Here is a 22,503-nt window from a genome sequence, read left to right on the forward strand (position 1 = left end):
TCAGTCTGGGCTGGCTTAAATACCTGTTGAGCTCCTGAGCAAGTCAGAGACTGCAAGATCTTGTCACCAAAACTGTTCACCATCGTACACAGCCACACGTGTAATGAGCACTAAAGGAAATTCACTCTCAGTGCTATGAATGAGAGCTTTCTTGGACCCAGGCTCTGGGGTAGGACAAAGCAGAGAGAAGACAGGAAACTCATAGAGACATTGAACACCTGCTAGGTTCCCAGGCTTTGGGAAAGTGAACTGGCCATTAGCATTCAGGAGACAAGCCAGGGCTTTAAGGAGGCCCAGGATGCATTTCCGCTAGGAAATGGCAGGCAGCTGTGTAACGTGCCTTAGTGATCTTCACCTCCTATATTCACTGCCTTGAGGCTCCCTCTTCTACAGAGTGGCTGCACCCAGGGCTTTGTTTCTCAGCGTTAGAATACGGCCAAAGTGATGGCATGTCACTTCTCAGACTTAGGCCTCTGTAGGCCTTAAGGTGGCAACCTATCAGTTCTGCTGCTAGAGCACAAAGCAGCCACAGGTCACCTGTAAATAAAGGAGCATGGCTGGCTTGGGTACAAGTTTATTTACAAAAACAGTGGGTGGCATGACAAGCCTGGTCTAAATCAAATCCTCAGAGAAATTGCCATTGATTACCACTGTGGAGCAGCACATAAAGGTAAAGTAGGTTGTTTCAAGACACAGAACGGCTTGGTCTGACCCCATCATGTCCCCTCCCAACCAGCTGCCTTATCACTAGAGTTATTTAAGCACTGTTCTTGGAAGTTTCCAGATAAAAGAGAAGCATGATTTTCAGAGAAAGCCTTATTCCACTAAACTGTCAGTCTGACAGCCAAAGGAGTCCATTTAGTACAGAAGCCATTTTCATAGACATGGAAAGAGGTTAGAGTGTGGCTTTCTTGGGTGTGCTGAGGGCACCCAAAGAACCTATCCTGGATAGGTGGGAGTCAACGTCAGCTACTTTCCAGCCACTTCAGAGAGTCCCCAGTTACCTTGAAGGGTGACAAAAGACTGTAAAGTAAAATTAAGTAACTGAAAACATAACATGAGGTATGTCATAAAAGAGATAAGGACTTAATACTTCTAAAAGACTGAGAATTATTACGTCTTGAGTAACCCAAACGATGGCCCTAAAACCAGCTGCTGTGTCTAAGAAAAAGCTCCACATTAGCACTCAGAATGACAGATTTGCTTCTCAGCTCTGCTTTATTTGTCTGCCTACACTGAAAGGAGGAGCAGACCCAGGACCAAAGGGCCAACTCAGTGGCTGTATCACAGACATAGGAGGTCACTAATCAAGTGCTAATCATACATTGACAATACAGCAAACAAAGTATAGAACACTGGAAACAATCAGGATATGCCATAAACATAAGACACACACATATCAAATGGCTGATTACAGTCTCTGCAAAATTACCTATAAAATTGTTACTGTACAATAGGCCACATTTTTGTGAAAACTTCCAGTGATTTGAAAGTGAACTAGTTTCCATAGCAGAAAATAAAATGCAAAGAACCTAAAAGTCCCCAGGCCTGTACAGCGTGAACTTAAGCTGCAGTAAGCTTGCACAGTGTTCTCCATTCCCCTCCACTGAACCAGAAATGACCAGAGTGACCAGAAATATCTGTAAGTGGAGAATTTACTGGCTTGGAAAGCTTCTGCACACAGCTGTGGGGGACAGGTAGACAGCACCATCAGATCTACACAACAGTACCAGCCCACAGTTCTGGAGGATAATGAACCACACAGTGGTCCCACAGTACAGCGAAAATAGAGGTGCTTGTGCTCATGGAATACATGTGGAGTGTTTTGGAAAAAGATCTCAAAGCTAATGGCCTTACAACCTTAGGTTAGGAAAGAGTGATCCTAAAGAGCAATGGCAGAAATCCAATAGGATTTCATAGGTGTCACAGAAGAGAAAACCCCAAGTTCACCCTTGGGGGACAGGAGGTAGGGAGAAAGGCTACTGTTTCTATGCAGCCTGCCCGAGGTCACACCTGGACAGATGCAAAGCCTCAAGTAGTATAGTTTGAGTCACAGCAGTGACCTCAAGATGCCAGTCCTTCCTCTCGGTCACCAATCTGCCAGTGCTGCTCAGGAATCCATTCCCAGCAATGCAAGTTATAACACCTGGGCTTCTTGCTAAGCACCACCACCCCCAGCTATCTTATCTCCATGCAACAGGGGACTTTCTTTGTCGGGGCTGCTGCAGTTATCCAGGGTTGGTTGAACGCAAGGATCACAGCAGTCGGGATTTGGAAGGAAGGAATGGGTGAGAGTGAGGCCGGGTAGGGTGGGGTGGTGGTGGTGGTTATTACCTCCTCGCTTGTCAGGCTGAACTATGGACTTCAGGTCAGGGACACTCATTCTGGGTGTTAGTTTGTACCCCATGTTAAACCATAACCTCTTGCATGGCATTGGATTACATTAAAGAGGAGATGAGAGTCATCTGAGAACCTCTTCAGCTCCCACCAACAACATTCTCCTCTGGTCCTTTGTTTGCTAAAAGGAACCTTTATTACCTTCACTATTCCTTCCAGTCTCCTTCATCTCACAAGTAACTAAGAGAATCAAGGTCACAATCCAACAGGGACTTGGCATGGGCATCACTGCCACAGTGATTCTTCCCATGCTTCTCCAGAAAGAGAGAGGGAAAGAAGAACCAATACCTTAAGTAATTCTCTCTCCCTTGCAAAGATGGTGACTTCTAGATCTCTTAAGAGCAAGTTCATATCTTTAATTTCTTCCTGTGGTCTCATTTTTTGCTCTAAATTAGTGCTTCTCAAACTTTCATGTGCGCACATGGGAATCTTATTACAGTGCAGGTCCTGATTCCCTATGGCTCATTGAGGCTCTGCATTTCTGAAAAGCTCCTGAGCTATGCCAGTCCTACTGCGCCACAGCCTATGTGTGGAACAGAGGATCAAAATTCACCCACTATCCTGCGAAGCCTGTGTAACTGGCACAGGGATCTATAGCACCAGGGAGTGCAGACCTAGTGCTAGCTGTTTCTTTTGTACCCTACTTGCCCCAGGTAGCAGAGAACAGGCAGTCTCCTAAGGGGTTGCCTGTGGACAGTCCCTCTGATCTCCTTCTGTGAACAGGACCTGACCAGAGGGGCTAAATCAAAGAGAAGACAAGAAAAAAAAAAAGAAACCAATGGTGAGAATCAAAAAAACATAATTCTATTGGGAAATTACAGAAGACAGGAAAGACAGACAGACATGAAAAACACCAAGACAAAGGAGACTGGAACCATCCTAACCTTTCTGGGGGCAGAGGGAACTAAGTAAGTTGGGTAAAGGCAGTGTCACTCACTGTGACCACACAGGTGAGACAGACATCCTCTACTGGCAAAGACTTCCTGCTCGGCCTGTGTCAAAACCTCCTTATTCCTCCATGGAAAGAAACAGAATTCTACCCCCTCCCCCCAAAAAAGCAACATGCAAGAGCCATATGGAATTCTCTATTTTCTCCCTCACACCATCTGGTTTGGAATCTAAGTACAGAATGGCAACTGCGTAGATTTTGAAGCCAACAAAACCTCCCAGCGCCTGGAAAGGCGCTAACTGGGCCAGATTAGGGCTCCCCGCTGGCCTAACCATTGTCTTTCTACTATCAAGCATTAAGGTCTCCTCTGTAGCTGGCTCCCAACTTTTAATGCCTTAGAAGCATCTTATTTCTACTGATCCGTAGTTGATGCATATATTTAAACAACATGTGAGTAGAGACCATTTCTGGGTCTAGGAAGATATGTACTTATTTAAATCAAATTCAGGGATTTTGTTTCTTCCCTAGTTCATGGAAGTCTCACTTATAATGTTACCCGCATCCTGATACCATGCAAATTTCATAATGTCTCATCACACCATTCTGAAATTAAGAAAAGAAACAAAAACCTCAAAATTATGGATTAAAAAAAATTACTTCTTGACTGATTCAGCTGGCAGCAAAACCTATGATGATTCTAATGATCTTGCTGTCAGAATCCAACTGGAATGGACAAGGGACCGGTGACAGTTTGCACTTATTTGCCTCCGGCTTGGTGGAGACTAACGCATGGGGAGTGGCAACCAGATCGTGCTGGTGGTATCACGCCGTATGCCTTTGGAGAACCCAAACTCTTCAGAATTCTCCAACAACTTGATTTCAGAAATTAGAGTCTTGTGTTTCGTTGGTACTGTTGCTTAGAATGCTAATATTCTGAGGTTTGGTTAAAAAAACATACAGAAATCTCCCCCCCCCCCATGCTTATATAAGGGGCTGCTCAACACTTGGAGAAAGTTGTCGAGAGCTAGAGATGGAGGTACATAGCTCCCATATTGCTATTTACTCTCTTTGTTTGCGTAGTACTAAGATTAAACCCAGGCCCTTAGCACTAGTTACCTCTCTCAGCCCTTTTCTAATTTTTGAGGCAGAATCTCATTCAATCGCTAAGTTACTCAGGCTAGGTTCAAACTCAAACTTTCTCCCAGCATGTTTGGATTATAGGCTTGTGCTACCACACCCAGCATAATGGTTACTCCTTACCACACGGTTTAGTGAATTAAAATATTGGAAAGACTCAAGTTCCTTCTGGATTTCCAACTGGCTTAGCATCATCAAACAGTCTGAAAATGAACCATTCCACCTCACCATAGTGTCTGATAAATGGGGAGGGGGCTCTTTCTTGTTATATTGACAAATATTTCTTTCTCATCCCCACCTTGAATTATGCACATCCAACAGGTTGGTGGTAGGGGGCTTTTTTTGTACCTGGAATTGAACTCACAATCTCAGGCTTGCCAGGCAAGCGTTGTGCTGCTGAGCTTATCCCTAGTCCCTTGTAGTGGCAGGGGAGGGAGCATTTTCTTCTTTCAAAATAGCTTCAGATATAATTTATATATCAAAAAATGTACCTGTGCAAAGTGTACAGTTCAATGGTTTTGAGTAGACTTACAAATTGTGTAACTGTCACCACGATTTCATTTTAGAACATTTTCATCACCTCAAAAGAGAACCCTTATGGCCCACCAGTACTTAATCTCCATTCCCAGCTTCCTCCAGCCTCTGGCAACCATGAATCTACTTTCTGTCTCTACAGATTCACCAGCTCTAGAAACTTCATGTAAATAGTCATAATACATTGGGTCTCTCGGGTTTGGCTGCTTTTATTTAGCGTCATGTTTCTGATGGCCATCCACCGCCTGCCACCTCATATATCAGCACGTCATTCCTTCTTAGCTGAACAGTAATGTGTTGCATGGGCATAGCACATCTAATGGCAATTTGTCAAGCAAGATTCCAGAACCCTGTGCATCCTCTAAAGGATCTCTGAGAAAGGATGCCTGGTTCATCTTGTCTCAGCTTTTCTAACCAGGAGCAGTCAGGCACACTTGGACCAGCACCTAACAGCCACATGTTGATTGAAGGAATGCATACCCCAAGATACAGCACTGACTCAAAGTCAGATTTCAGGTTAATTAATCCGATGCCACAATCTAGGTTTTAAAAGGACGTAGAAAGAGCTTTATTAAATTACAGGTTTTGTGGCTGCCATTTAGTGGTATCTTGCACTATATCTCAGGATTGGTCTCTCCTCAGCTCTACGTGTCATCATTTCTGACTTAGTCCTCAAAAAGCAGGCAAGCATTCGAGAAAATTGACCTTATGGGTTGACACAAAATCAGCAATACTTGAAGGTTGTTGCTGTGTTTCTCCAACCCCATTTCCAGCTCATTATAACAACATTTTATGCAGTAAACTGAACTAGGGTTTATTGTTGGTAAAAATCAGTAGGTTTTGGGGGTGCAGAATATTAAACCATGTGAGGACCTGGGGACATGGGAGAGTGAATGTGCTTATTGATCAGCATTCTCCCCATCCTAGGTCCCCAAACAGACTTGCGCACATTTCACTCAGACCTACCACCCGGCAGTCAGAGAGGCCAGTGGTCAGCATGAGCGAGGACGATGGGAAACGGGCCCCGTGGGCCTACCTGCTGGGAAGTGAATACACAGTGAAGATTACACAGGCTTCTCAAAGGCAATGACTGACATTAAAAGAAAGTAGTGCCAAGTGGTAGGGACAGGTGGGCACTGGGGATGCTCAAGACTTGCAGCTCCAAGGCTCCTTGACTGCCCTGGCCAGTTCTGGGCCCTAAGTTGGACAGGTATGGTCCCCTTTCCTACTACTGGTTCATACACCTGAAATTTCATGGGTCACCCAAAGACATATCTCACTGCAGACTGTATTCTTTGAGAAGAGGTGGGGGTGAGGAAAGAAGGAATGGGGGAATAAAGTAAAAGACAATGGGGGTGGAATGGAAAGGGAGAGAGAGAAATGAAAGATGATCAAAATACTTGCAAAGGGCCAATTCCACCCATGCTCATGTCAACAAATGAACGCATCAAGCAAAACATGAAATATCACCAAGCCGAAAGAGCCATTACAAATCATAGTAAAGATAACAGTTGACTTGCTGTTAGAATTCTCCCCAAGGCTGTATTTACCTGGACTGCTCAAGGGGCTAGCCCTGTCCCCCAGGGTTGGCACAGGATGGTACTGGTGGTTCTTTGAGCCTGGGTACATCCAGTGGTACCTGCCAATTTCCATTTCAGCTCTGCTGTTCACTGCCAATTTCAGGTGGCAAAGAGTCAGTGTCTCTATCTCCAGCAAAGATTCTATATCAGCATTTTATGTTATTCTTTTACCACATAGTTAAAGGAATGGGGAGTTCAAAGAATATGTTATTGAAATGCAACCCTTCAGTACCAACTTATCAACTCAGCATTATAAATGTAAGAATGTTGGGAGTTTCTTTTTCCATTTTTGAATTTATGCTTACACAAAGCCCCCAAATAGTGTTTTCTTTGCTCAATATCTTTCCTCCTCCCCCCAACTCACCTCTTAAAGTGCTCATTTTGGGAAGATACTATTTATAGTTAAATTTTGGCTTCTCACAGTAGTTTTCTTTGTCGATTTCCTTTTCAGACCAACAGAGCACTATAATTACTGCCAGCTGTACAAGCAAAGGTGAACACGGGCTCACTCTCCATAATGGTCCCCAGTTCCCATCCTAAAATTTTGGCAAATTATCCTGTGGCCTGCTGAATTCCGAATGAAATAAATGTCTGTCCTTTCACTGACATCTGTGATATTCTCTGTCACATTCTCTTCAGCTCATTTTATCAGAACCTAGAATGTTCTTGATTAAATCCAGTCTCAGTGATCTCTTGCCATGTTACAAAAGGTTGCTGGCCTGGGGTCACACTACTGTTTACTCACTCAAAGTGGTGACAATTGGTCCCCTGGGGAATCAAGTCTCTTTCTGGTGACTGTATTTCCCACTTCTTAGAGTTTTGGCAAGAAAAATACCTTCCAATTTGCCCGGTACACAGTAGGCTTTTGGTAACCGTTAGATGAATTACAGTCTTAGAGTCCCTGAAAAACTATGGCCAGTTGTCTTCCTGAAAATCCCAGAAAACCTAATTGGTTATATTCTCTGGGGTATCATAAATATTTAAGGACCAAAAAACAATGCCTCTGTTATTGACTTGGGCGATGGTTCCATCAGGAGAATGGGTTTGAATCTTTCATATGGCACCACAGATCACTGAAGATAAAGACCAACAAATAACCATGTCACAAGGCAACATGACACCACCCCTCCAGGCCCACTGAACACCTCACAGAGCCTGCCCGAAGTACCAACTCTATTCTCCACTAACTCTGAAAACTCTCCAGAGCTTTCCATTTGGGAAGCAGAGACATTCTTTTCCAAGTGGTACTTTAGAGAAAATCCTTTGGGTTCCAAGGTAAATTAAAAATGCCTTGTTAAAAAGGGAAAATTAAAGATACTTGGATAAGATCAGAACTGTACTATTAAACATTTTTTTTGTTTGTTTTGCTGTCAATAAGGATGACCACAGGTCTACTTGATGGAGGACTTAGTATATGATAGTCATGTTAAGCACATGGTACCTATTACCTCACTTGTCACAGTTAGCCTGTGAAATCATTATTCCATCTTGCCAAATGAAGGGAGAGCAATGAGACAGGAATGATCACTGGTAATTCAGGCACTGGGCAGAGAAGGCTTGGCACGCCTGGGCAATCAGCCTCCAGAGGGCGTACTTTCAATAACACCATATCCTCCAGGACCTCAACACTTGCTGAAGTTCTCCACCCTTGCAGAGGCATTACTTAAAGGTAAGCAGAATTTCTCTGAGGTTCATGTGGACGTGAGCTGGGTTTCTGTGTCTTCTAAAGAAAAGGTCCAGGTCCTCAGCTACTGATATGAATTCAGGGAGAAAGTTCTAAACTCTCAGCCTTCTTTGGATTTAGATGTTTACTATTTCAAGAGATTCTCGGAGACAAAAGTGGTACTATATTCTCTGAGGCAAAGAAATGCAGCTAGGCTGGAGGAAGGAGCCAGAAGGTCAGGTCACCTCACACAATCCATTTTCTCTTGGTAAAGAGGTGAGCCCTTCTCATTGACCCCCAAGGAAGAAGATTCTAAATAGCTCAATCACCCTTGATTATGAACATTTTCTTTGGGGTAGGGGTTCGTGCTGGGGATGTAACCCAGGGCCTTATTTGTGCTAGGCAAGCACTTTACTACTGAGCCTCATCTGCTTTTTTCAAACTGTATCTCTGTACACCCAGCACACAGTTGGTAGCCAATAAATATTTGCTGAATGAATATTTGGTTGAAAGCACCCTGGCATCCTGTGGCCCGGAAGTCACCTTGCTGACTCTTACCCTATCCAAGCCATGCAATTCAGAGGACTCCTCCATACCCTGTCCTCATCTCTTCACCTGGATGGGGATATCTGCAGATTTTGGGCACTCAGGTACTGGCTACTGGGTGACAATCATGAAAAACCATGAACGCTCCAATCCTGATGTCTTTTCTGAGAAAAAAAAATGGTAGCCATGCTTAAAACACTCAAATAATGACAATAAAATGACAATAAAAATATGGCAAGCAGGGGTTGGGGATTTAGCTCAGAGGCATAAGCGCCTGCCTTGCAAGCAGGCAGTCGTGAGTTCGATCCCCGGTACCGATAAAAAGGAAAAAAGACCAAAAAAAAAAAAAAAAAAAAAAAAAAAAAGGCAAGCCAGTAGATGCAGAAGTAGGACTGGGCAAGTGGATGGATGTTCTTTTGACTAATACTTCTGGGGAGGCCTTTTGACAACAGTAAATCTTTACATGTGAAAGAAAAGAAAGCCACTTCTATTTTATACTGTTGAGCCAAGGTGAAATTGAGCCATTAAATCTAAGATTATTCATTAAATCTCAGAGGTCATAATATACATTTTATTCCCAAAGATAGGGTCCCAATAGCTGAGTCATCTGATTGTAAGAAGGATCCTCTGCTCGAGTGCTTTATTAAACATCTTGTTCAATTTAGCATCCGACAAGAATGAGGAAATGGTTTCTGCTATACTGGGAAAGACTTCAAAAGGTTCTTCTTTTGCAATCAGAAGATAGTGGTGATGTAAGCAGTGGTGGCGTATGGAATAGCCATCACCAAAGGCAGCCATGACACAATGAGAAACTGAGGAAAGGAAAGCAAAGCAGTGCCTCGTTCCCCTTTCCCTTATTTACTTAGATAATGTGATCCGTGACAGGGCTGATCGAGCAAAACTGCAGAGTGGAATGATTTTTAGCACCTGGAAATTAGCCCTGGAAGGAATTAAGTGACAAACACTGAGCTGCCCAGGAAGACCATCTTGGCTAGGCAAGGTCTTTCAGGGCTCTGCTAGGCAGCCTTCATTTTTAGTTACTAAAGGAAGCCACAACAACAGAATGTAGTGAAAGTTGGCAAACCATGGTATCTATTTTTATAATGAAGTTTGTCCGGAACCCAGTCCAGCTATTAGTTTCTGTACTGTGGCTGCTTTCACGCTGCAATGGCAGACGTGAGCAGGTGCAACAGAGACCTGGGACCTGCAGAGCCCAAAGTATTTTCCAACTGGTCTTTTATGGAAAAAGATTGTGAACCCCTGGAATTGGATGTGGTATAGGAAGGCTTGATTATAGTAAGCTGTTAGTGTATTTAATACAATCAGACTGTAAAATAGAATATTATTTCACTTTCTCTTATGGCATGCTCTAAAAGGAAATGTCATTAGGTTGACTAGGGGGTCGAGATTCTCTTCCGTGGCACTGCTGTCTGCCATTTAATTTGCCACCAACCAGCAAAATCATGGTTAAACCCACGATTATATTCCTAGTGGTGCCTATAATGCGCTAGCTCCCTGCCACTCCTAGAACATAGACTAAGAAGACAGGGAAGGTTGACATTTCAAAGGAGATGTAAAGGAGAGCATTACTAGATGAATAAATGAAGAAAACAATGAAGCACTTTTGCAAAGTTAGGATTGGAGCCTCCCTCTCACAAAGCCAACATGCGTCTGGCTCTTCCTCCATCCCGCAGCCACAACTGTTTCTGAACAGTCGCCTCATGTGTATGTGCATCTGGTCCAACGAGAAGAAAGCAAGGGAGTGTCTTTGGAAAATCCAATTCAGTGAGGGGAAGGTGACATCCTAAGGATGTTGGCTGTTTCACATGTTCTCAGATATAGCGAGACTTAACAAGTTTATTTTATTAGGACCATTCACTTCAACTTGACCTGTACTTCTGAGTGACAGAGAAACGGGATCTTAAAAACTTGCAATCTGAATTCAGCTTTACATTCAATTCCAAGGAAGACAAATCCCAATTTCCAGAAATAGGCAGGAATTCTTTTTCTCAAGGATCAGTAAGGGCAAGTCTTCAAGCATGCTCATGGAACTGATGATACGAAAGTAGCAGATCACCAAATGGCTCCTTGAGATCTTGTTCCACACTTAATTTTTCTTTTAAAAAATCCCCAAAGGATGTCATATCATACCTACATGTGTTCCATGCCATCTGGCCGGCCACTTTTCTGTACAGCCTACTCCCTAGATACCGCCTCTTCAAATGTCCACCCTGGCAAATTCTGACAGAGAATAACTGCATCTAAAACTTTCTCCAGGCCACAGCCTCATAAACAGGTAAGAAAATGTCAATAAAAATTCACTAGCTCATAGACCATTATAAAATGTCAACTGTTTCCCTTTGGGTTATAGCATACAAGCTCAGAAGGTGGAGAAATGTTTTACTTTCTGAGTAAAAAAAAGGGTCATCTAAAAGCACACACGTTTTGTTAAATTAAAAAAATATAAGAAATTATGTCTCCTTGATCAAAACACCAAAATGGAATTTCTAATGTTTTAAACAAGTCAATAATTTGAATGCATTTGTTACTCTGACTATATCCTGCAATTTATTTTAAATTAATCATTTTTCTTTTTCTTTCTTTTCTTTTTTATCTTTTTGAGACAGGATCTCACTGTGCAGTTCAGGATGGTTTTGAGCTCACTTTGTAACCCAGTTTGCTCTCAGACTTGCAACAATCCTCCTGCTTCAGCCTCGTGAGTGCTGGGATTACAGGCATGTGCCACCATGCCCAGCTGAATTAAACATTATTTCCAATTGACTATATTTTTCTTCTTATGTGGTTAGGAACTTAATTTGATATGTGGATTCTGGAATTTGTTTCAGTTGCGATTCACAGGAACTAAAGTAGCCTGACTGTAATTACTTCAGTAGAATCCAATTTCCTACACATAATAAAAATAATTTTCATAACAGACACTCAATTTTTTTACATAATAGTGTATGAAGAGTTTCTGGGATTTGATTGCTTTTCTTCCTAGTAAGTACATGCTCCTAACAATTCTAGATGCATCTGTTTTCACAAATGAACTGATATCAAGTAATATTCCACTGAAATAAATGGAAACCGCACTTTCCATCTCTTTATTACTGGACCTCATGATCTATTTTCTTTGATTCTGCCTTACTCATTTTCATCCCTTCCTCCATTTTCAGTGAATTTGCTTATTCAATCCTCACACTTTGATTTAATTTAATGCTCCCAATTTTAAAACTGTCATTTGCAATAATTAAGCATTTCGTACATTCATCTGAGAAAAATCTGCTTGCTTGTCTTTATTCCTGAATATTTACTGAGCACTTCTTGTGAATTTTGGTCACCCAGTAGTATTCTTTGACAAAAGCAATGAGGCAATTTCAAAAATACAAATGTTTTCCTTTTATAAAGCTTTGGATTATTTTTGTTCAAAATAGGAACAAAGGCATTCTGATTTAGTTTTTAAAGAAACAGCTCTCTCAGTAGGAGTTAGTGAATCACTGTAGCTGGGATGTGTTATCCGGTGGAAACTCCCTCCTGGGAAAGGACACAGACTAAAAAAGCTGAGGCCAATTTATAAATCTGAGCTTCCATTATATTCTTAATAGACACTGTAATATTAATTATCCAAAGCTATTAATTCACAAGCTATCCGGTGGACAATAGTATCCCAAATTAAAGGACAGGCATTGTCCCTGTCGCCAACAATTAAAAACAAGTGAGAATGGAGGAATAGAGAAGGAAAAACTGTGTACATAAAAAACTCCATTTGAAGTGACAAAATGTATAGGACTAAATCCAAGAAAGAAGGGCCCTTGCTGATAGGCTTAAAAATAAAAGACGGAGGGGTGGCTGGGAGCCACCAGGTCCAGGATGATATCATACATCCTCCAAGTAATGATGGAAAAGTTTTAAGTGTTAATTTAAATGAAATAAGCATTTATCCAGTAAATCAGAGGGAATATGGGGGTAAATGAGCACACCCGACTGCTGTGGCTATTGTTTTTTATGTGCAACTAAGACAACAGGCAAGCAAACTGGGGGAGCTAGAAAGACACTTTGGGCTGCTGGTTAACGAACTTGTTCGTCTAAATGAGCACTAAAAGACAGGCCGCCCTCCAGATCAATGTTTTGGTAGGTCACAAATTGATCACAATCCTTGGGGCTATCCATCAGTAAAAATAAATTTCCTGGCCCATATTATTATTTAGACCTGGACCTATCATAGGTGTGACACTATCTTTTGATCCCTTGGTGTTTTTGAATGATTTAATGAACAGCTGATATATATATATATATATATATATATATATATATATATATATATGTTATGTGTCATTTTAAAAGTTTCTCTAGGAATGATTGTTTCATTTCTAATTTTGTCTCTAAAACCAGAGCTTGTGAGTTTTCATATACAGATTGCCAGCAATGCAAATGCAACCTGTAGACCTGTTATTGAATAATATTTAATGGACATAAAATCAGTAATAGTCCATGAAACAATATGATAAGATACACAGTTGTGTAGTAAGGGCTGTATACTGGTTATATATTCCTCTACTGCTTTAGAGAGAAAAAAAGAAAGGTATGTTTCTGCAGAGATCAAAATGGCTTTATTTGCTAAAGGCAAGCACTATATTACTAAAAATGAAAACTATGTAGGAAACAGAATCACCTACTTCAGGGAAAAATGAATTGTTACAAACTGTGAGAGATTTCCTCAGGACAATGCTATTGCGTTAATTATATCCTCCAAATATACAAGCAACTTAGTTTCTGATCATGGACATGAATCTTAAAACTTTGATCTCACTTCCTCAGCTTGATGAGTATTCCTAAGAGCTTCTCATATTGCCTGCCACCTGGTCACTCACACAGATTTGAAAAAAGAAAAAAAGATACCTACAAGAAAAGACAAATTGTCTTTTGTTGGGAGGAGGTAGGTTTGATAAAAGGACTGAACTAAACTACCAAGTTTAAAGTTTAATCACTAGCTTAATGCCACTGAGTTCTAAAATGAAAAAAAAGGATGGTTAAAATGGCAAATTAATGTCACATGTGTTTTATCATACTTTAAAAAATAAACTTAAAAATTTAAATTGCTCTATTTAGGATAAAATGTCAACATACACAGACATTCTATATAAAAGCAAGGAGCCTTCACCTTAGCACGCTGTTAAGTGGAACCACATATACTTGCTGGTTTTTTGTAGGCTTAAAATGGTTGATTATTCGCAATTTCATCTGGTTCAACTTGCATAGTCACAAGGAAACTATAGTTATACCTCTCTCCTGGAAAATTACTATAGTTTAGTGACTGTCATTGGACTCAAGGGCCATGAGACAAAACCTTAGCATGAAGGTTTTTGGCATCAGAATCACTGCAGTTGTAGAGCATGTTTTTGCACATTTATGACCATCTACAACTTCCAGCGAGCGACATCAGTTACAATGCAGTGCTATGCCATTAACTAACAGTGGCTGAGCTGATTTCATGGGGCAGCACACTTGACATCAGTTGGGATTTACGAAAAGAGAGATTAATATTAGCTTCTATTTGCTGCCATTTTCTCACTGTAGAAACACCAATTTCTTGAAAAAGCTACCTTATGTATCAAAAGTGTGACCTGGTCTAAGATTATCTTTAAGGAACAAGACCTTTCTCAATTGTCCTACCCCAAATTTTTTACGCTGTAACTAGCGAAAGACTTCCCCACCCCAGCAGCACTAGGCGACAGAGCTCACGTCCTCCCTCTCAAACTCCAACTGTAAATAATTATTACATGTCACAGTCGGGGCCTGATATATGGGAAGAGCAATCATATTAGAATAAGAAAATCAGAGAAGGTCCAAACCAAAGCATAATTAGCATGCATGCCCTCTCGTCCTTCCTCGGCACTAGTAGAAGACACACATTTTCACGTCCTGGAATATCACATGCAGAACCCAGTACCTCGATTATGATTAATGCTATTTAATAAAAAGACAGTTTCCCCAACCCAGCCTCCCAAGGTGACAAACTCCAGACATCCTTCTATGAAAGATCACCTTCCGTAGAAAGATTTGTGAAAGGAATAGGTCGCTGAGAGGCTGCTCTGTTAATTTAACATTAGCCCACAGGAAACCACCACCCTGAAAACAAGCTCATGCCACAGGGATTGTATCAGAGCCATTTGCAAAGAGGGACAAAACCCAGCTAACCCTTTTCAAGCACCCTCAGTGAAAAGCTTTAAACAGGCTATTGTCAGAGCGTGGGGTACCTTTTCTCTCTTGGCTTTGTTCAGTATTTTCCTCGGCTGCAGTTTCCATGGCTGGCTTCATACCATCCACCAAAAATGCTTTTGCCTGCTCCCCCTAATGCACGCTTTTTTTCCCTCCTCTTCCTTTTCTTTTGGGCTCCCCTCGGTCTCTTATTTACACCCGCCTGATTGAGAGGCTCTGTTCTTCACTACAGTAGATTACAGTTCCTTCCAAGATGCAAAAGTCTTGTCAGCGTCAATTTCGCTCTGCCTACTGGTCCATAAAGACAGCTGCCAAGGAGCCGGCAGCCATACGTCAGCGAGGATCCCAGTTATAAAACAGCCATTCTGCACCCGACTGTACCCCCACTCTCAATGCGGCCGGCCGGGGGAGGATCTGCTCCCCCACAGGCTCTTGCTTCTTGCTCTCTTTCTTAAGATCTCTCTCCCTCTGCCCTCCCTCCTTTCTTCTTGCCAACTGCACCCAGTGAATACTAATTAATTCTCCCAGGAAAGAATAGATTTGTGACATCAGAGGAAGGGCTGTGGAGGAGAAAATAAAGAGCCCCCTCCCACCACGTGACTTAGTTGGTTGGCCACAGTGTATGCTGTCTCTCGGGAGAATGGGTGTCTCTCTTTCCCATGCCACCCTTTTATGGGCCATCACAGTTTTTTACTTCCTCTATTTATCCCTGAACACACGTAAAACATATCCAAAGGATGTGCCCATGGGCTGTTTAAAACACTATGCTTTCACAGGTTCATTTTGTTTAAATATATATTAAAGACGAGAGGTAGCCGTTCTGATGCAGGAAGAAAAGCCCAGTATGGATTTAACAATTGCAGTGTAGCAATTCAGCGATTCAGCAGTAGAATATACTCCTTTGTCAGCAGGTAATATACATGATAGTAAGAGAAACTTTAAGCCCAAGCTCCTTAATAAAAAGGTACCCTTCCTTACTTAAAAATAAGCATTGCAGGTTACCAGCATAGCTAACCAGCATTTCGGTGGTTTCTGAATAAAAACCAAAATCTTTTTTAATTTGGTGCGGTTCCTTCTAGATGGAGTTTTGTTAAAACCCCTCACTCAAAATCAAAAGGGCATTTGCAAGAACATTTTATTTATTTATTTGTTTTATCTTCTTGAGACAGGGTCTCACTATACAGACCCTCAGGCTGGCCTTGAGCTCATTTTGTAACCCAGGTTGGTCTTGAACTCAAAACAATCCTCCTGCCTCAGCCTCCCGAGTGCTGGGATTACAGGTGTGTAGCACCAGGCTGCAAGAGCATTTTAAGTGTTCACCACAGAGGCTACAGTATCTGAGTGGGGATTTTGATCACTGATTTCACAAGCCTCTTGGCATACTTAGATACTCTCTCACTGGCATCCTTAGCCCACCCTAGTATGTAAGCCTTGATCATGATTATGAGCTGTATGTTCACAAGCACTGCTAATTTCTACACCATTTTTAATACATTTGGCTGGCCCACTTATCTCCATCTTCTGTATTTGAAAAAGTTATAGAAATTCACATGCAGTAGGAAGATGACAACAGATAACCACAGAATGAGGGACTCCCTGACCTGCTGCGTTTGCAACTTGGCTATGCTTAACACTTACCCAAAAGGTGGTGGCAAGCTGGAGCCCATCTCTCTCCTAAAACTGCTCCCCCAAGTTCAGAGGGTTTGCTGCCCAATATTTTTTAAAAAACTGTGTAAGATTTTGAATCAAAACCCTCTAATAACCTGATCTTTTAATGCACTGGTTTTAGATAATCCCCCCAACCCAACATTCAGTACCTCTGGCTTGTTAAACAAGAGATTTAGAAAACCAGCTGAGCCTGCTTCAACATTTCCCTTTAGTATTATGTCTCATTTTCCCCATTCCCCATTGTCCTAGAAGACCATGCCCACAACCAACCTTGGCCTCCGTCAATTTCATTGTCTCCTGGTGAGTGGATCCAGAGGCATGGCAGCCTAAAATGGAGATTTTAGAAGAAAAGAAAAAAAGAGTCCTTTGTGATATAACTACCTTCATGGGACAAACCTATGATGTGTCCTAATGGGAAAGTTTTAAACATGCTCTGCAAAGGGTAAATATACTGGTGTATGACAGGATGGTCCACCTTGAGAGTTCAATGAAAATTGAAAGCAAAATGAAATCCAATTCAGCACAAAAGAAAAGTATGATTAGCTGTGCCAGTTTTTAAAAGTGTCTAATGATGTCATTCAATTCTATTACTGGCAAAGTAGAATAATTTTAGGGTACTGATTTAAAAAAATTTTATCTGCCTGTTTATCTATCAGCAGAGCTATGTTGCCCAAGCTAGCCTTGAGTTCCTGGGCTCAAGTGATCCTCCTGCTTCAGCCTCCCAACTAGCAGAGATAGAACACTGTACCTGGCTAGAAATATTATTCTAATATTGATACAAGAGGGAAGGCAGGATATAGAAGACATTGTTAATTAATATATAATATAATATAAATATAAACAAGTCTTAACTCCGTATCACAGTGACCAAAAAATCAGCTGGATGAAATGGTCACAAATCCTCAGGTTGCCATCTTGCTATACTTTCACTCTGAACAGCTACAGGAAGATGAAGAGTTCATCTCTTTTGCTTCCTCACAACTTCATCATCTTCACTGGGGCAAAGATCTATGGTATTCTAGAAATTACCATTGTATCAACACATAAGCAGCCTCACAACTCCTAAGCAGCCTGAGGGTTACAATAAACCATTTGATCCAGAAAAATAGCCATAGAAAAATTGTCAACAACATGAAAGAAAACTGAATGTATGTTTCTAGTGTCTTCCAGGTACGCATGTATGTTTGACCCAAACATAGATGGATAACGTGAGAAATGTCTCCAAGAACCAAAAACGTTTTTCTGAGCTCCAAGGTGCAAGACAGTACAGATGCTTCTGAAAGGAATAAGAATACCGCCACAAAGTGGTACACGCCATCCAACCCTGTGACACTGCTGATACTGCCTGAGATGATCAGCAGATTTACGTGGTTCCTCTGACAGGCCTGTAGGGTTGCAGCTGCTGAGTAAAGGTGCAAAGTGGCTTGCCAAGTGCTAATGTCTCCAAGAAGCACAGACACAGGCACTGTCGCTGCCTTCTCCAGGCTAAGGGGACACAGAACTTTCCCAAACCACGATGCCGTTACGTACACAAGTTCTATGGTATCACAGTGACAACAACGTGGATGGAGGGGGCTTCCTTAAGCACCTACTGTGTGCACTGTTCTATGTACGTGACTGTTCAGCTGGTGGACAGTTCGCTGAGCTGCACACAGATCTAACGTGTGTCTCTATTCCTGACACACAGCCACCAGAGATGGTAACCAATGCCTATGTGGCCCAGTTTTCTGGAATTGCCCTTTAAGTTTCTTCTGGCCTCAGTCAAAATAGAATTAAGTAGAGCTAGAATCTCTCTCTCTCTCTCTCTCTCTCTCTCTCTCTCTCTCTCTGTCTCTCACTCTCTCTGTCTCTTTCTCTCTTTTCCTTTCCCTCTCTCCTAGGGAATGTTAACCCAGGGCCTTTGCACTGAGGTACTCTCCAGCCCATTTTTATTCTTAGATAGGGTTGGGCAATCCTCCTGCTTCAGCCTCCCAGAGGGCTGGTATTACAGGCATGTTCTAACCCACCAGCTAAGAACTGTTAAGTAATACATCTAAGGTCCAAAATACACTTTTCAGTTAGTAGAAATATCCAAAATATTAATAATTCAATGCTATTTGAAACACCACTTAAATTTAAAAAAGACACAGAACAGAGCCAGAAGTTTAGAATGTGACTGCCTGGAACTGGTCCTTTCCATAACCAGACTTTCCCAAAGCATTCTCAGTTTGGTAATGCCTTTGTCTTCCATTCACACAAACACTTTTTCATGTAAGGTGGGTTTTTGAGAAATGCCTTTCAATTTCATACTCTTATTACTCCTTCCTGATGTCCTTCCTCTTCACTTCCTACGTACCCGCCTTCCTGACCTTAATGGGCAATGACACAGGTGCACAGCTCAGAGCTGAGGCAGATGATGCACAGACTGTCCAGCTCCTGAGTGCACAGTGTCACTGTCAGTGTTTCTCTCACGGGACAGGTGGTTCCCAGGGAGGCCAGCTGGCCAAACTGGCCAACATCAGCAACTCTGAACATATGCGTTGTCTCTTTCTGGCCAACTGCTTCCCACCCTAATCAGCTGTTTATTTAATGACAGGCAGTGTCCTCATTAGGAGCTTTGGTGGCTGCCAAAACAGCGATTGTTGAGTTTGGCAGAAGCCAACTTGAGGTGTGATGAGTCTTTCTCTCTCTCTCCTGGCAAAAAATCCCTCCTCCACTAGACTTCATTTTCAAAAAGACAGCAAGAGAATAAGTTCAGTGACAGTGGCCTGAGGGGTCACAGGATGCAGACCTGGCAAGAAAAGCTTCAGCTACTGGACTGAGAAATGTGCACAGCACAGGCACACTGTGTATGAGGTGGCATGTGTGACATCCTCACTGTGGGGGACCATGTTTGTCTGGCTTGAGCCAAGGTCAACACTGCTACCTCTCTCCTATCTCTTGTATCAGGCTTGTTCAACCTCAGCATGGGCGGTTTGGTGTTGCCTCTTCTTTGCTTCAAGGGCTGCACGGATAGTGTAGGTGTTTCACAACACCCCTGGCCTCTCCTCATTACATGCCAATATCACCACCCCAGTTTCCCAAACTAAACACACTGTCAACTATGTTCCATATGCGCAATCACCCCCAGCTGAAAACCATTGACTTAAATCTCTCTACTTCTCTGTTATTTCTTTTGGCTATAATGTCGTTCTCTCAACCAATCGGTTTCAAGCTTGGTTGTACCCTGTAATCAACCACCAAGTTTTGACAGTGCTCATGCTGGATGCCACCCCCTGGAGTGTGATTAGAGAGAAAGTGGTGCATGGTGGGCCCAAGGGCTTTAATATCTCCTCACGTAACTATACCATGTAACCAGCTGCTACAGAAAGTGGGGACACACAAAGCACAAAACACATGCAGTGATGACAGTGACACAACCAGAGCTATCTTAGTAAATGTGTACAGTGAGCAATTGGACAGAGGGACAGTAGACCACAGTGATGAGAGTCAGGGTGATCATACTTGACAGGGGAAGATGTGGCAGAAATAAAAAAACCCTGAGCACCAAGGGAGGGAGTTGGGGTTCAGGTTGATACTCAGACTTTCAGCTTGAATTCCTAGAAGGATAAAGAATGTTACAAGGAATATAGGGAGTCTGGGTGATGCACTGGCTTTCAAAAAAATTTTTTATTAGTGTCTGTTTGTGATACATAATAAACACATTCATTGTGGGGAACTGGTACATATACATATCGCATCTTCATCTTTTTACTTCCCCTTTAGGCTACCGTGACAAAGTAGCAAAAACCTGAGTGGCTTTTAAACAACCGAGATGGTTCACTTACTGTTCTGGATGCTAGAAGTCTGAAGCCAAGGTATGAGCAGGCCACCTTTTCTCTGAAGGAACCTAGGGGAGGATCCCTCCTTACCTCTTTTAACTTGTGGTGGCAATCAGCAATCCTTGGCATTATATGGTATCTTTCTGTGTCTCTTATCATGAAGATACCAGTCATACTGGCCTACTCAAATCAAATATGGTCCCATCCTAACTTGACTATATCTGCAAAGATCCTATTTCCAAACAAAGACCAATTCACAGGAGGTAGGGATTAGGATGTCAGCATATTTGGGGATGGCGAGAGGTCATAATTCAATACCCTCCACATGAGAATGACTGTCACATGTGGAAACTATGTAGGCCACATCTATGCAGCTGCTCAAACTGGGTAGAGTTTGGAGATGCAGACTTGGGCATTATCAGCAGAGAAGAATCAATTATTGAGGAAGAAGGTGCAGAAGAGAAAATCTTGTGGGTGCCACTAATTCTGAAGGGGGATGATTGTCATGAAAGATTCATTCTTAAAGGATGCAGAGGATGCTGCAGAAGATCCAGGACAGAGCCTGTCATAGAGGAGGGGTATTCCACACTCAAGGCAGCCAGAAGGCGAGGACTTGGTAAAGAGCACTGAAATGGAAAATTCCAATTTCCTTGCCAGCGTCAGCACAAGGACCAGAATTGTAAGCAGTTTATAGACAGGCTATGCACAGGGCTGGGAAGGAAGAGGAGAAAGCCAGCCTACTTGCTGGAGCGAGGGGAAGGTGAGGGGAAGATGCAGGCAGATGAAAGAGCCAACCACAGTCAGAAAGAGAGTGCCCCCAAATGTTCTAGGTTGAAAGGCAGGGGTGAGAGAGATCTAAGAGGCAAGTGGGGGCTGATACATGAGTGGAGATCACATGAGAGGTAGGCGGCCAGCAGCAGGGGACATGAGAGGACACGTCCCCCTCCAGAATGGAAGGGAGGAAAAGTGAGTAGAGGGCAAAGTGTATCAAACTCCAGTATGTCACCTTAGAAGAGGTAGTAGGGACAGGCAGGTTGAAAGCACAACCTACTTGATCTAGTCCAAATCACAGCCCTCGGAGGGAGGGTCGCCAGTCCCATTTTTAAGTGACATAATGCCAGGAGCCTGGTGTCGGCCTTAGCAAGCCAGCCAGCTTGCCCTGAGTCTGGGATGTTCGGGGTCTAAAGGGCACTGAGGTTTCAGGGGATCCGACACCACATGGAATGAAAGAGACAATACCTGAGTATGCACTGGCACCCCAGGGAACAGACCCCAATATAATGCAGCCACGCCCAATAAAACAGAAAGAGAGGAGGAACAGAGGATAGTTCTTTTAAATGTTTCAGATAAGGGAAAATTTCCACTTCTGCCTGTGTACACAGGCGAATGTCAGGAGACCGACAGCTGATGGCCTGACAGTCACCTTTCTGCTCAATTAGTGCATCCCTGGGGTGCTCGGAGTGCTCATTAAGAGCCTTGCACCATCGATGAGCTCTTCCTGTGAGAGCTCCCAATTAACTTGCCTCCCCAGCACGCACCAGGTCAAGGCGACTAGAGCAGGCCTCATGAACCCCTCTTTGTCAGCTCTGAATCTGTTAGTGGAATCTGGTATTGTCTCTGGAATGCTCCTTTTCACGTCACTAAAATCCACATGGACTGGAGAATTTTCTCACCCAGAAAGGCAATGGCCCAGCTACACAGCTGGGGAATCAGGGTAAGTTCTCTCTACTCTCGTCTGCCTGGTGGCCTTGCTAACCAACCTGTGCCTCTCAGTGATCTGTGCCAGCCTCCCTGGACAGCAGCTATCCCCACTACAAGGTCACTTGTCCAGCTTCACCTGTCTCTCACTCAAAGTTGCAAGCAACACCTTGGACTAACCCTAACCTTCAACAGTGTCCCCTCTCCGAGAAAGGCTGCCCCTGATTGGTGGATCTCAGTATCTTTGGCTTGTGTTAAGGAAGACATGTTTTCAAAGTCAAGATTCAACTACAATACATCCAGACGATAAAAAAATTCTCAGAAAAGCCTGGTGTGGAGATGCCTGTAATCCTAGCCCTCTGGGAGGCTGAG

At 42.7% G+C, this 22,503-nt stretch overlaps 1 protein-coding gene and 1 long non-coding RNA gene across 7 annotated transcripts in view; one reads left to right on the plus strand and one right to left on the minus strand.

Annotated features, from left to right (window-relative positions):
• Positions 1-22,503, minus strand: part of Gpm6b (glycoprotein M6B) — a 148,094-nt gene that overhangs the window by 26,746 nt on the left and 98,845 nt on the right. For 2 of the 6 annotated variants that reach the window (XM_005000506.4, XM_005000507.4), the window contains exons 1-2: positions 15,004-15,457; positions 6,508-6,627 (exon numbers count right to left, since the gene is read on the minus strand). The exons of 2 other annotated variants lie outside the window; for them this stretch is intronic. In XM_005000506.4, coding sequence (XP_005000563.1) covers positions 6,508-6,627; positions 15,004-15,064 — 181 coding nt within the window. In that variant the 5' untranslated portion in view covers positions 15,065-15,457. Of the gene's footprint in view, positions 1-6,507; positions 6,628-15,003; positions 15,458-22,503 lie in introns of those variants that run through there. 2 more of the 6 variants (XM_003463044.5, XM_003463041.5) reach the window with 2 other exon arrangements.
• On the plus strand, positions 8,108-11,683 carry LOC111754878 (uncharacterized). Its single transcript, XR_002789555.2, has 3 exons — positions 8,108-8,206; positions 10,883-11,042; positions 11,374-11,683. It is a non-coding gene; the product is annotated as an uncharacterized LOC111754878 (long non-coding RNA).

This window comes from Cavia porcellus, unplaced genomic scaffold (genome assembly GCF_034190915.1).
Source record: "Cavia porcellus strain 051 isolate PalLab524CR breed Dunkin Hartley unplaced genomic scaffold, mCavPor4.1 scaffold_33, whole genome shotgun sequence".
NCBI lineage: Eukaryota > Metazoa > Chordata > Mammalia > Rodentia > Caviidae > Cavia > Cavia porcellus.